Here is a 13,115-nt window from a genome sequence, read left to right on the forward strand (position 1 = left end):
TTTTTCTGATGAATCATATAAAATTATTTTAATATAAGATACAAAAATAAAGAGCTGAAAAATAAATCTGGTATTTGAACATAGAGGTTCCCTGATTTAATATTAACTGAAAAGCAATTTTATTTATTCTATCTAACAGCTGCTTAAGAAATCAATTTAATTCTGCACATCAGCAAAAAAAAGTGCATTTACTTTGTGAAATGTAAGACAAATTTTATGGCAAACACCATTTCAACTCTGGGAGTAATAATGGACGTGGGTTCAGATTGATCTGAACATATTTAAAATATAAATTAACAAGCAAATTCCAAACTGTTGTTTTAATGACCTGAGAATTAGGACTTAGTATTTGGTTTTATATTCTCATAAAGAATATAAAAACTCCAGCCACAGTGTGGTAGTGGGTGTATACTTTTACAGAAGCCACATTATCTCAGGTTTTAATAGAGGGCTCATTGTTTGGATAAGAAACTCTGAGAGAACGTATAGCAAGTATAGCCCACAGCTCATTATGGACTAAAAGGTCCTGCAGGGCTGTGTTTTATTACCTATTTTATTTTCTGTGTATATAAACCACACTTTAATTTAAGACCAGCTGCACTGTCTTTAGCTTTAGTTGGTCATAGCAGGAGTGTGAAAGTGAGCACTTATGCTACACGCTGTGTCAGAACAAAAAACTAGGAAATAAATCTACTGAACCCAAAAATCTGCTACATGGACAATGTTTTACCACTTCTCTTGTAATGATTAATAACCGGCTGGTGAGAGCCCAGGCAGCTGATACTTGGACAGCAGCAGACAGTTGTGGCCTTTTAAAACTTTATGCAGCAAACTTCGTAAAGTGCTACAGGCCGAGGGAAATCTGAGAAAAATTGCTTCTCCACTTAGAGCTGATTTTGAAAACAGCCTCAATATAACAGCACATGTGAGTCTCATCTTTACTGCAAGCACAGATAAAGGAGTCAAGAGGGCCAGCTGTGTAGGAAAATAATGCAAATTAAAAGAATCAACATCACATTTTAAATCGAAATCTCAAATGAGATGCTGAAGGTTTTCATACAGCTCTGTGATCTACACAGTCTCAATGTCAACTGTATAACGAGAAACAGCAGCCACATATTTGTGTGATCATGTGATTCACAGAACCTGCCTCAAGTGGTCACGTCTATCTCCACAGTGCAGTGTCCGCACTGGATAATGGCATGTCTGCACGCATTATCACTCTGATAAAGGAAAACAAAATCCTGTTCGTATTTATCAAAACTAATCAAAATCATCTTTGGCTGTATTAAGCCCAGCATGAAGCTTCCGGGTCAAACATGCTGGTGGAAGAACCAAGCCGGCCTGTGCTATTGTACAGTCCTGGTCTGCATCAAAACTTGGTATTTTCAGCAAGCAAGTTGCTACTTAGAGGTTGTTTGTTTACAGAAGGGTATTTTTTATAATAGTAACACATGCAGCTAGCATAATTATGAGAATTATGCACCCTTCTTGTACTGACTGTCTATGTCTGGCAACTCAGACTAACCTTCAAAATGTCTCAGGACGACGTAATGATGTAACCATAGAGATAATCCCACGATGATTTTTATAGGTATCACCATTGCTATCATTCTGTCTAGCCACCATGCTTATTTATTTAGTTTTCAGTAATTCTCCCACCCAGGAAGTATTCTGCTTTTGTGTTAAATGATTTAAACACAAGATCTCTCACTAGATCAGTGTCATTATTTATTAAATAAATAAATAATAGCACATTTCTGTACCTGGAATATTTCCCAAAATGCTTTACAATATACATCACACTCACCCATTCACATGCACATTCACACAATGATGGCGGAAGCTGCCATTCAAGGCACTAACCACGACCCATTAGGAGCAATTTGGGGGTCGGTGTCTTGCTCGACATGAGCTAAACAGGCCGAGGATCAAACCGGCAACCCTCAGGCAACAAGACGACCACTCTACCCACTGAGCCACACCTCCCTGCACAAATCGTTTAACACAAAAGCAGAATACTTCCTGGGTGGGAGAGTTACTGAAAACTAAATAAATAAGCATGGTAGCTAGACAGAATGATAGCAATTGTCATATCTATAAAAATCAACATTTTAAGCTGCTTTGCATGAGAGCCCCTCTTAAACAAATGTAGTGTAATGTAATAAACACTGTGAAGCCTTCACTTATAACGCCATGCAAACCGTTTCTGCATACACTTCATTATATATTGCACATGTAGATAAATGGACATGTACATACATACTATACCAACACGAAAAACTGAAAAAATAGAAACCTGACACTATGTTTGGGATTGTCAGTGAGTAATTTATATAAGCAGTGATTTCTGCATTACACACTGAGCTTAGAGAAGAATTATCCAGCCTCTATTTCCATCTCTATCTCAGCTTAAAGTTCATTCATTTGCTTTGAACTTGAAGCAGGCTTTATTCAATATAACTCAGAAATGGAAACTAAAAACACTTTTTGTTCTTGTTTTTGCTTTTATATTAACCACAAATCTCATCCAGTTACAGTACCAGTGTATGAGTTTCACTAAAGAAAGAAACTGAATCGTTTTAATTAACTTGTACTTTGTTTAATGTTTTAAATCCTAACTACTCATATCATAATATGGATCTTCAGCAGCTTCCTAATTACTAAAATAAACTTATTATTCTTTGTTAAAAGTAGTCTTTGCAACAGAAGTTCTTAACATTTGCCCCTAGAAACATAAACTAATAAAACTCCCAGTGAAGTACAGTGTTTGTTTGTTAGTTTGAGATCTGACAGTCTGAGCTGAGTTTCTTGTGTGTGCTGTTGTTAGCACTTTTATGTTGCACACTCTCTCATACAGTAATAATATGCTTCAAGGGTTATTGAGAACTACTAATCTTAAAAATGACAGACTATGCAGAAGAGAAGGGCGGACTGGAGTGAGTGAATCATTCCTGAAAAAAGAAAAGAAAAGAAAGCTAATCTGAAAAGAAGTGTATTTTCATGGTTCAAAAATGAACTGTTCTCATGTCTTCATGTGATATTTTGACCAAAGTATTTCACCAGCTAAGTCTGCAGGGCATGCCTTTAGCCAACTTGGTCACTGTGTGGAATCAGTGCAGGTCAAACACAGCCAGACACCAGGAAAACATTAGAAACGTACATTATAAACAAAAAATGCTGAAGCCAATGGTGGCAAAGCTGCTTTTTGGGGGCCTGCATCCTAGTTTTTTTCATGAATTACAACAATAGATTTTCACTCTCCATTATTAACTTTTTGGAAATTTACATAAAAAAATAAATAAAAAAATAAAATAATATAAATAAATAAATAAATAAAGACAAACTACAATAACTCATTTTTTGTTTTTGTTTCTGCACTGGGCAGACAGTCAGCAGCAACCTCTCCAAATGTCCTGACATTTTTTTAGATGACATCGTGTACATTTACTCTATAATATTTATCCCCTTTAAGACATGACAATGCTGAAATTTGACATTTAATTGTGATTTTTGCATAAATTAAAGTTATGTATTTAATCATGAATTATTATTCAAAATGGTTTAAACTGTAAAAGTTATATTATTCAGATGATAATAATAAAAATAATAATAATGATAATAATAATAATAATAATAAAGAGAGCTTATTTTTCCCTAGTTACATCCTCTGAGGAATATTTAAGTAGGAGGAATATTAAACCTTGATTCATTTCACAGACTTAAAACTTATATATATCTAGGTTTACATGGTTATTTGACTTTTTGGGCATTTTGTACTAAAATAAAGGGACAAACTCACAGCGAAATCTCTTTATCATTACTTATCAAGCAGAAAATACTAGAAAAGAAAGCAGATCACTCAAGAAAAGATAAGAACCCACCAACGAAGACTGTAAAGTGTGAGCCTTTTTTTGTTTCACTGCATATTTCAAGTTTAAGTTATTGGACCTGTTGTTCTGCTCAGTACCTGAGCTCTGCTCTGTGCTCGGCTCCGGTTCGGTCCCGCTGCAGCGGTAGCTTTCCTCTGTGCTGGACTGCCGATGGTCAGAGAAGCTCTTTGCCTTCTCGCCAGTCATGCTGGTGTCATCCATCACCACAACCAGGGCCTGATCCTTCTCATTCTCTGAATCCCACCCTCTCTGCTCCTCCTGTTTTTCACGCAGCTCCTCCTTCTCTCTGGGTAGCGCCACGTCCACCGAGCTGGCGCTGAGCATGGTCAGGTCTGCCAGGCTGCCATCGGGGTCCACCAGTCTGAGGACATGCGAGCAGTTATACACAGTAAGAAATGTGCATGTATTCACTTGCACACACCTGTATTAATATACTTATGAGGACATTTTTCCCCCTCTTCTTTTTAGACCTTAATGTTACCAAACACATTGTTTTGTTTTTAAATAAAATTCAGACGTTCTTTGTCCTTCTTTGTTTATTTGTTGTTGTTTTTTTTTTGTTTTTTTTTTGCTTTAGTTTTGTTTAAGTATTTATAGTGTGTGTGAGGTGTGTATTACTCACAGTAGAGAGCAGTCAGAGCGCTCTCAGACTGGAGCATCTTCTGATGGAGGAGCTAAGCTAACGGCTACAGCGACCACTGGAGAAAACATATTTTATGCCACATAAAACAACCTAAAACATTTCATGAGAGTTTGAGTAATGCTTATATTACATCCTGTCTTTTGAGCATCAGACAGCGGTTAATTTTGTCATTATTTTCTTAACCAAAAATGTCTATGTTGCTACACATTTCTTTCATGTCTGCTTAACACATCTGGCTGCTGGTGAGCAGAATGCAACAAAAGCTGTGTCACACTTGCTGGATAGTTTACTCCTTGGCATTTGTTTTCCAAAAAACTGAAACAATGAAAAGTTTTAGTTCCTTCTAAGGCTATTTCTGTCTGAGCCCTGCATATTTTGGGGTTGAGTTTTGAGTTAGCTGATTGGTAAAAAGATATGCTGAACAGCAGATCTTAACACTTTATATCTTTATAACAATATTGCAGCTATATCAGGGCAGAGTTTCCACATATTTTGCTGACGCACACTGCTGCTTTATGAAGCATTTTTAATCTCCACTGTTGCCAGGTAGCCCACAAAAGAACACATATATATCACTTTAATTTTCAATTTCTTTTATTGTTGTATCATTTTATGTTTCTTTGTACAGAATTTTAAGCAACTGGGGTGGTTGTAAACGTGCTTGAACTTGAACTTAAAACAGACATCTTACTACAAGAGTACTTTTATTTTTATCTTGAACGTAATTGTTGACATGTCCACTTGATGTTTTTTTTTTCTTTTAGTCAATTAAAGACATAACACATGAGAAGTAGAAGTTTATGTCATGGCTGACAAAAGCAACACACATCCAGAGATTCAAACAGCCACGATTATGTGTGTTTGAAACTTAAAAAGCAATACCGTGAACTTGTAGGATGGGAAATAACTTATCAAGAGAAATCCTTATGTAACAATATAAACACATTATTTATAGTTTGCTAAGTAATGTCTTTGAGCAGAGATGAGCCGCTGCAGTTTGGACAGCTGTGGAGATAGATGCTGGACTAACAGTTTATTTATAGATTTGCATGAGCTAGAAAAATTAAGCTAGTCTGTTATTTTGATCACCAGTGATGAGTTTAAGGAATCTAAAAGCAGCACTTTCACTAAACCAGTCCTCATAAGTATATAAATACCACACAGGCTCATTCACATGGTCCAGGTGGTGGTCAAGAGGCAGAACGTTCAGATGGGACTCATCAGCTCTGTGAGCAACCTGAACAGCATTTCATCAAGCATTGTAACCCAAAAGCATTGCGCATTCCTTCTGCATTCTTTAAAACGGTGTATGTTATTTTAATGATGGGTGGGCAATTTTCTCTTCACAGCAGTTACATGGTTGCTGGAGGGAGGCAAGTAACTTTTTGCAGTCTCCTCAGGCAATGGAGTGCAGTCAAAGTTTTGGATTGGCTGACATGAACCGGCTGCATATCAAGGCAAGCATTCTGCTGTCCAGTGATCACACTTACTTGCTCTGTTGAGTGGGAATTTTTTCTTTGATGCTGCTCAAGACAATAAAGTCACACAGACGTCAAGATGGACAGGAGGAGAGCTAACATAAGCCACTTTAAAAATATTCATGTAGAAATACTCAAATGCATGGAAACTGGCCACAAGACTCCAGTGGTTTTGGGAGCTTCTATTTTTTAGGAAGGGGGTGATTTTCTGGGGGTTGGTGCATAGAAAGGGGTCATTGGCAAGATATTGGAAGGGAAGAAGTTTAGCTTATTCAAACATGCTTGAGAAATCTAACAAGAGGAAAGAAAAGCACAAGATTAAACAAAACCTGAAAAAGATGGATTTCAGAGGATTAATAATGTAGATTACCTTTATTATGAAAAGAACAAGGTTACAGGGAGAGTAAAGGGGAGAAGGATGTTGCTGAAACTCAGAGGTGAACTGGGAAGGTGATGGATGCCACAGAAAGCGAGCAGATACCCACCTATTCATGATTAAATAGACACGCCCATTGACTTTAGCATGGCTGTGAGAGAAGGTGGCAGAGGAGAGATGGCAGCAGGTCACAGAGAGAAGCAGATGAGGCGAGCAAACCATCGAAAAACCCACGACACAACAATAAAATAAAGAACATGCATCACAGACTGTGAAATGTTGATGTTATGACTGCAGGATATAGCAGAACAAAGGCAGATGTGTGGTGAGAAAGGTGGTTAAAAAAGGAATTTAGTAGGGAGTATGATAAAAAATAAATAAATAAAAATGTGTGTGAAAATATTTTAAAACACTATGTAATTTTACGTTGCAGCTAAGTTGCTAAACACAGACCTCTCAGAAACAAAGTGTATGAACAATCTTCCTGCAGGCTCATTGTCATTCTATTCAAATTCAGACATGTGAAAACAGACAAAGCAAATACAAAAGGAAAGACAACGTTGTAGTGGTGTCTGGATTAAATAAAAAAGAAAAACATATTAAGTGTCTTACCTGTAGATAGTGCTCTCCTCTTTTGCCACCACAGCCTGAAGGTCTGTGAGCTGGAGAAAGCGTTCATGGAAGTAGTGCAGGTGGAGAATGCACACCAGCAGGAAGGAGGTGGGAATGAAAATCCTGGTGAAGAGCATGGCCACTTCAAACTGCTCCAAGCCCATGTCCTTCAAACTACATCAGGAAAAAAATGTTCAGAAAACAGAAAGCAAGTAATTTGAGATTACTGATGTCTGAAAGATCAAAACTGTTCAAAACATTAAGTGATTTATGGTTAAAATAGGGAATGTAATCATATTTAAATACAAAACTAGCATATACGATTTTTCTTAATATGCATTTATCAATGATGTCCAGCTCCCTAAACTTTGCCTGATCATTACCTACTTCTGCTAAAATGGAAGTTCCTACAAAGAGAAACATAGATGTGCCATGGGCTCACCACTGTCTCCCATTGTGACCAACGTCTACATAGAAGCAGGATCAAGCTTCCGTCAGAAGAAGTAGACCAGATCATTTGTTCAGGTATGTGATTGACACATAGGTTAAAATTAAGGCCAAAAAAGTGCAAACTTTCACCATCACATCCACTCGCTAGACAAGAACATCAAATTCACAGAAGAAGGTGCAAACAACAACAGTTTGCCTTTCCTGCTGTCAACATAATGTAGGAAGTAGTCTGCAGGAAACCCACACACAGACCAGGAAACCCACACACAGTACCCCTTTTTCAATCCCCACCATCCCCTGAAACACAAGCTGGGAGTCATCAGGACCCTTCAGAACCAGGCAGACAACATCCCCACCATTGCTGACGCCCAGGAGAAAGAAAAGAAAAACCTAAATGATGTTTAACAAACTCCATCGGTGTTTTTCAAACCCAGAAACACCATCACACAGAAACTGGTTCATCCTAAGGACCAAACCTTACACTCTGAAAAAAGGCAACCACATGTTCAGCACAATGAGGACTGCAGTGAGCTCCATACTGGAGAAACTAACAACTGATTAAAAAGATGGATGAATCAACACAGGAGAGCCAATTCATCAGGCCAGGAATCAGCTGTTTTCCTGCATCTTAATTATAAAAGACACTTTAGGACCACAGACGAGAGAAGACGAGAGGTTTTAGTGAGGAATCAAAGAGGTCGTCTATGTCAAAGTAAAGAAACTTCCTCAACACCGGGGGAGCACTGAAACATCACCTCTTCTTCACCTACAATAACATATTTTCACTTATCCCAAGTAATTTGACGACACTTATTCAGACTTAACTTCAAGTAAAACTATGAACAATGTTCACTGTAACAAGACTTCAGGTGAAGCCTGAAACCTACAATGACGGTCATAAAACACCAGAGATTTCACAGGCCATTTAAGTGAAATCTCCCACTATCTCCATCAGAAGTGAAGAAGCTCTTCTAGATAAAAGCAAATCTTTGACTCAGTCTACAATGGAAAGTTCATTCTTAACAACATAAGGATAAATTACCTAAATTATGTAGTTAATTTCTTTTACACACACTTTTAAAAAAAAGGCAATAAAGCCTGATTAACTAATATCCTTATCAACAAGTCATACAGTTTAGTTCCAAATGCTTTTAGTTTAGACTTTTAAAAGTTTTTTAAGTCTTCTGTAATCTTTCCAGTCTTTTAAAAAATGCTCATCTTTCACTGAATTTGTAACGAAGCAGATGTGGAAGCTGGATGCAATCATATTTTCTCATCAACTATATAACAGATTTTTACCTGAGCAAATATAGCTGTAGCATTATTTACAATGAATGAATGAGTCTGGTTTTATCCTTCTCTTTGCTGGAGGTTTTTTTTTCCCCTCCAATGAAAAACATGGTTTATGAGTAAAAAGGAAAGATGCATACTGGTGTGGCAACAACTAAATAAATAGCTGGAGGAAGCTTTTGCCACTGGTGGAGCCCATCACAGGGAGGACATGCAACTCCAGCTGAGATCCAGCTGATCCAGCAGAGACTCAAGTCGAAGTTTAATGGTGCATTGGCGCTTAAATAAATTTCAACTTGCATGTCTGTAAACGCACCATCAATTTTAGAGCAAAATACACCACCAAGATGACATCTTTAAAGGCCTTGTTTTAACTGCGTCTGTTAGAGCAGCATCACTTTGAAGAGTCCAGGTGTCAAACTCGCCTGTCTGCAGTCCAGACTAAGAAACATTTGGCACATCATGAAATGTAAAATAAAACAAACAAAAAAAACTTAGTAATGCTGCGCTGTTAAAATCCTCTTTAAGACAAGAATGAGACAACATTCCTCTCAAAAGTCCAGCTTGGCTTCCTTGGTTTCCAGACTTTTACAGGGTGTTGTTAACAGTAGAGAGGATGCTACGCAGCGGTAAACAATGAGCTGTTCCAGCTTTTTTACTAAATATAAGATGAGCTAATAATTTTTAAATAACGGTAAATGTCTCTTTTTCAACATTTAACATGTTATTGCTCTTCTGTTAGCAAGAGAATATTGTTTACTTAAGATTTGCAAAGCATTATATTATTTTTTTAACAAATAGTCCCAACATTTTAGAACTGGGGTTGTTTTCTAGTTTTTTGTTTGACCTTTACACAGATCAGTAGTTTCTTAGAGGCGCTCACCTGGCTTTTGGTATATTCATATTTTTCTCCCAGAAATCATCTGAATTCTCGAACTGGAAGGTGTAGACCAAAGTGAGGACGAGCATGGTGTACATCACCACTGACATCCAAAAGTACTTCAGGATCCTTCTCCACCACTCAAAATGCACCTAGATGACAATAATGATAGATACTGCATTTTAGAGGTTAAAGTTTATTTTGTTTTAAATTGAATTGTTGACTTTCCAGTTTGACACAGTTTAGTGTCCACATCTTCTGTCTTGGAGGAATTTAGTTTTCTCAGGACATCGAATAAAGTTTTTGAAAATTTTCTCACAAATTAGCAAAAAAAAAGATAATCATTAAACTGCTAAAACTGTTAAAATATTTAAATAAAACTGACTCATATTCACACCAAAACAGCCATTATAATGTTTGGAAATTCAAACAGCATTATATGTCTGTGCACACTTGAACTAGAAAATACAGATAAAGAAGAAGCTAAATTGAAGAATAATGTGGGGAATAACTGTAGATGTTTAAAAATAAAGTATTTTATAGTGGTAATCAGTGGCATGTGTAGTACCTGGTAGAGTGCCACACAGGAGAGGAACATCATCATGTAGATGATCTTATACATGACAATGTCTCCCTCAAAGCTGACGAAGAAGAACATGCCGCCGCAGAGGTAGATCCAATATTTGACCATCAGAGCCATCACCATGTTCCCAAGAACCTGCATGAGGTCTGGCTCCCCTCCTTCCTCAGGCTCCTCTTCCTCTACAAAAGTGGAGCATACAAGCAGCTTTTGATATTTAACCGTCCACCAAGAAGCTCTTTTTTTTGCTAAAAGCTGTTTTTAACCCAAAAACATGTGCTGTATTTGTAAATGTTGATCTAAATCTGAAATCAACAGCCACTGTTATAACTAACTGGCTTTACAAATGGTGTCATAACACATGCAAGTGATAGTTAGTTAGCATCTTCCATAGTAGTTGCTAGGACAGTTTTAGTAGTTTGATTAAAACTGAAAAACTGAGACTAAATAGGATGTTGGTTAATGAAATCTAAGGAAAATAGAGTCCAAGGCTTACCCTTCTCCTTCTGATCCTCCACATGAACATCTGAAAGACCTGCACTGTCTTCTTGTAATTTCTCTTCTCTCTCTGTGAGTGTTTGTCTGAGCAGTAACCAGAAGCTCAGCATACACAGCATCTACACACAATAAAATGTTAAATGTTTACAGACATATGGATCACCAGAAAAGAAAAGATTAACAAATAAATTAGTCACAGTCAATCAGAGCAAATTATGGGTGGCCCCAAACCATCAGAGGATAGATGTTTATACAGTAACTCACAACTGAGTTTGTAATCTTTGATTGGATTGTCTAAACTTTAAAGGATGCATTGCATTAATTTGGCACCTTAGAATAAACATTGAAAGACACATAGTTAAATCAAATATATTAAATTAAATTAAATACAATAGCATTTTATCCTCTAGTAAAATAAACACACATGCACTGTTGATTAAAGGTGATATAAGGTGGAAGGCATTTTAAGTTAAATTCAGTGGCTGCAAACATTAAAGTCTTAAAGCCATTCCAAAACATAAAAATACAGACCCTCCTCAGCTGTATGGTGCATAGCTGCAGTATTATTTATTAATTTTTTTTAGAGAAAACCAGTCAGGGTTTTACAAACCTTTGATGAAAGTGAGTGAAACAAGTTATCCTTTTTGACAAAGAATCCTGGTTTTGTTTCCATGTTCTCAAAACTCCAAATGTACTGCAGCACTATCAGCAAGTTGCCATAAGCCACCATGAAGGGAGAAGACAGCATGGCGTAACGCCTCCGGTCCCTCACCATCCACAACACACAGGACCACATGAGGAAGGCAAACGTCAACCAGCTGACGTATGTGATGCTCCACGCCTGCAGAGGACATATTAAACAAATAAACAATTAAACAGCACCTCTGCTATACACGTTAACCACAAATCACTTCACACTTTACAAAGAAAATTCAGAGATAAAAATGAAATTATACAGTGTAAAAAAATCACACTCATCCACTCAAAGACTGCCAGATATCAACAACAACAGGTTCTTTGTGTTTTCCTTTCCGCCCTTCATGACTAAGACGTGGAGATTTGACCTGGCAAATTGAGGACATTTCAAGGAGGACTTTTCAGTGGTTATATTGCAAAGTTTGGGAAGCAGGCTGCATGGTGGTGTGGTGATTAGCACCATCACCTCACAGCGAAAATGTTCCTGGAGTTTGCATGTTTTCCCTGTGTGTGCATGGGTTTTCTCCAAATACTCTAGTGTTGTAGTTAACCATTCAGGAAACTAGTTATAAAAGAAAAATGCAAGGCTTATATGTCATAAAAAAATACAGTCTCTGTGTGTTATCAAGTCATAATTTAGTCATTCAGAGTGTGTTTTATTAAATTAACTAAGTGATTTAGAAGAGACACATGCAGACATAGAGGCTGTCCAGTATAAGACAGTTTCCTCCTGCGGACTGGTTCCACTGAGAGGTTCAGGACTTTGTTCATCTCAATCAAAGTTGATTAACAGACAAAAAGAGTCTGTGGATTTCAACTTGTTGCTTCCTGGTAACAGTATTGCTTTTCTGTTCATTTTAACTGTAAATATTAACAGACAGCATTTATTAAATTACAGACACTTGATGACAGTTTGGTAGTTTTTAAACACTTCATTTAGGATCAGGTCACATGTTTTCCCACCAACGTTACACAAATCCAAATAGAAAACACATTCTATGTTCTATGGATGTGTGTGTCACATGACTTGTGCAGTGCAGTACTCACCATCATGGCTATAAGAGCACAAATGTAGCTCTGTTTCATGATGAAGTTGAAGATTTTGACAAATGCACCTACTCCTCTTTTCTTTATCTCATTCTCTTCATCCTCAGATTCCTTCAACGCTGAATCCTCTGGTGGCAAACACACCTCATACACACACTCTTCTTTTTTCTCTGATGGGACAAAATAACTCATTATGAGAACAGTTAAACTCAGATATCCTCACTTTCAGCCACTAGGTCGGGAAAAATCCTTCATGTTTATATGCAAAATGGTCTTAAGAGATTTTTAGAAAGATGAGATACAACTGCAAGGAGTACGATGATGCAGGAATAAATTAAAGAAACAACTACTTGGGACAAATGCTTAACTCTTATCACTAAAAAAAGATTACAGTTTTTGTCCAGAAATTATTGACCAGAGAATTTCCAAGGTCCATTTTAGGTAAGTTGCCATCCTTTTTGTGATTTTTGTGTTGACTGAACCCACTGTGGTCAAAGATAAGCTTTCCACTGATATCTGGCATTACATACATCTATTTCTAAACAGCTGACAGTCCACCAGTTCATTATAGTTTTGTGAACCTGCTTTTGTTCATTTAGGATTGGACTGCTACCGCACTTGGACTTCCCAAGCTCCAAATATGCCCTGAAAAGTCTCCAGCTGATCCAAAAT

The 13,115-nt window shown here is 37.2% G+C and overlaps 1 protein-coding gene across 1 annotated transcript in view; it reads right to left on the reverse strand.

The window, feature by feature from the left end:
* Positions 1 to 13,115, reverse strand: part of LOC121644644 (piezo-type mechanosensitive ion channel component 2) — a 92,075-nt gene that overhangs the window by 39,024 nt on the left and 39,936 nt on the right. The window contains exons 12-18 of the mRNA XM_041992733.1: positions 12,444 to 12,613; positions 11,311 to 11,541; positions 10,699 to 10,819; positions 10,191 to 10,384; positions 9,626 to 9,774; positions 7,003 to 7,176; positions 3,971 to 4,254 (exon numbers count right to left, since the gene is read on the reverse strand). Coding sequence (XP_041848667.1) covers positions 3,971 to 4,254; positions 7,003 to 7,176; positions 9,626 to 9,774; positions 10,191 to 10,384; positions 10,699 to 10,819; positions 11,311 to 11,541; positions 12,444 to 12,613 — 1,323 coding nt within the window. The remainder of the gene's footprint in view (positions 1 to 3,970; positions 4,255 to 7,002; positions 7,177 to 9,625; positions 9,775 to 10,190; positions 10,385 to 10,698; positions 10,820 to 11,310; positions 11,542 to 12,443; positions 12,614 to 13,115) is intronic.

This window comes from Melanotaenia boesemani, chromosome 8, assembly GCF_017639745.1.
Source record: "Melanotaenia boesemani isolate fMelBoe1 chromosome 8, fMelBoe1.pri, whole genome shotgun sequence".
Classification (NCBI taxonomy): domain Eukaryota; kingdom Metazoa; phylum Chordata; class Actinopteri; order Atheriniformes; family Melanotaeniidae; genus Melanotaenia; species Melanotaenia boesemani.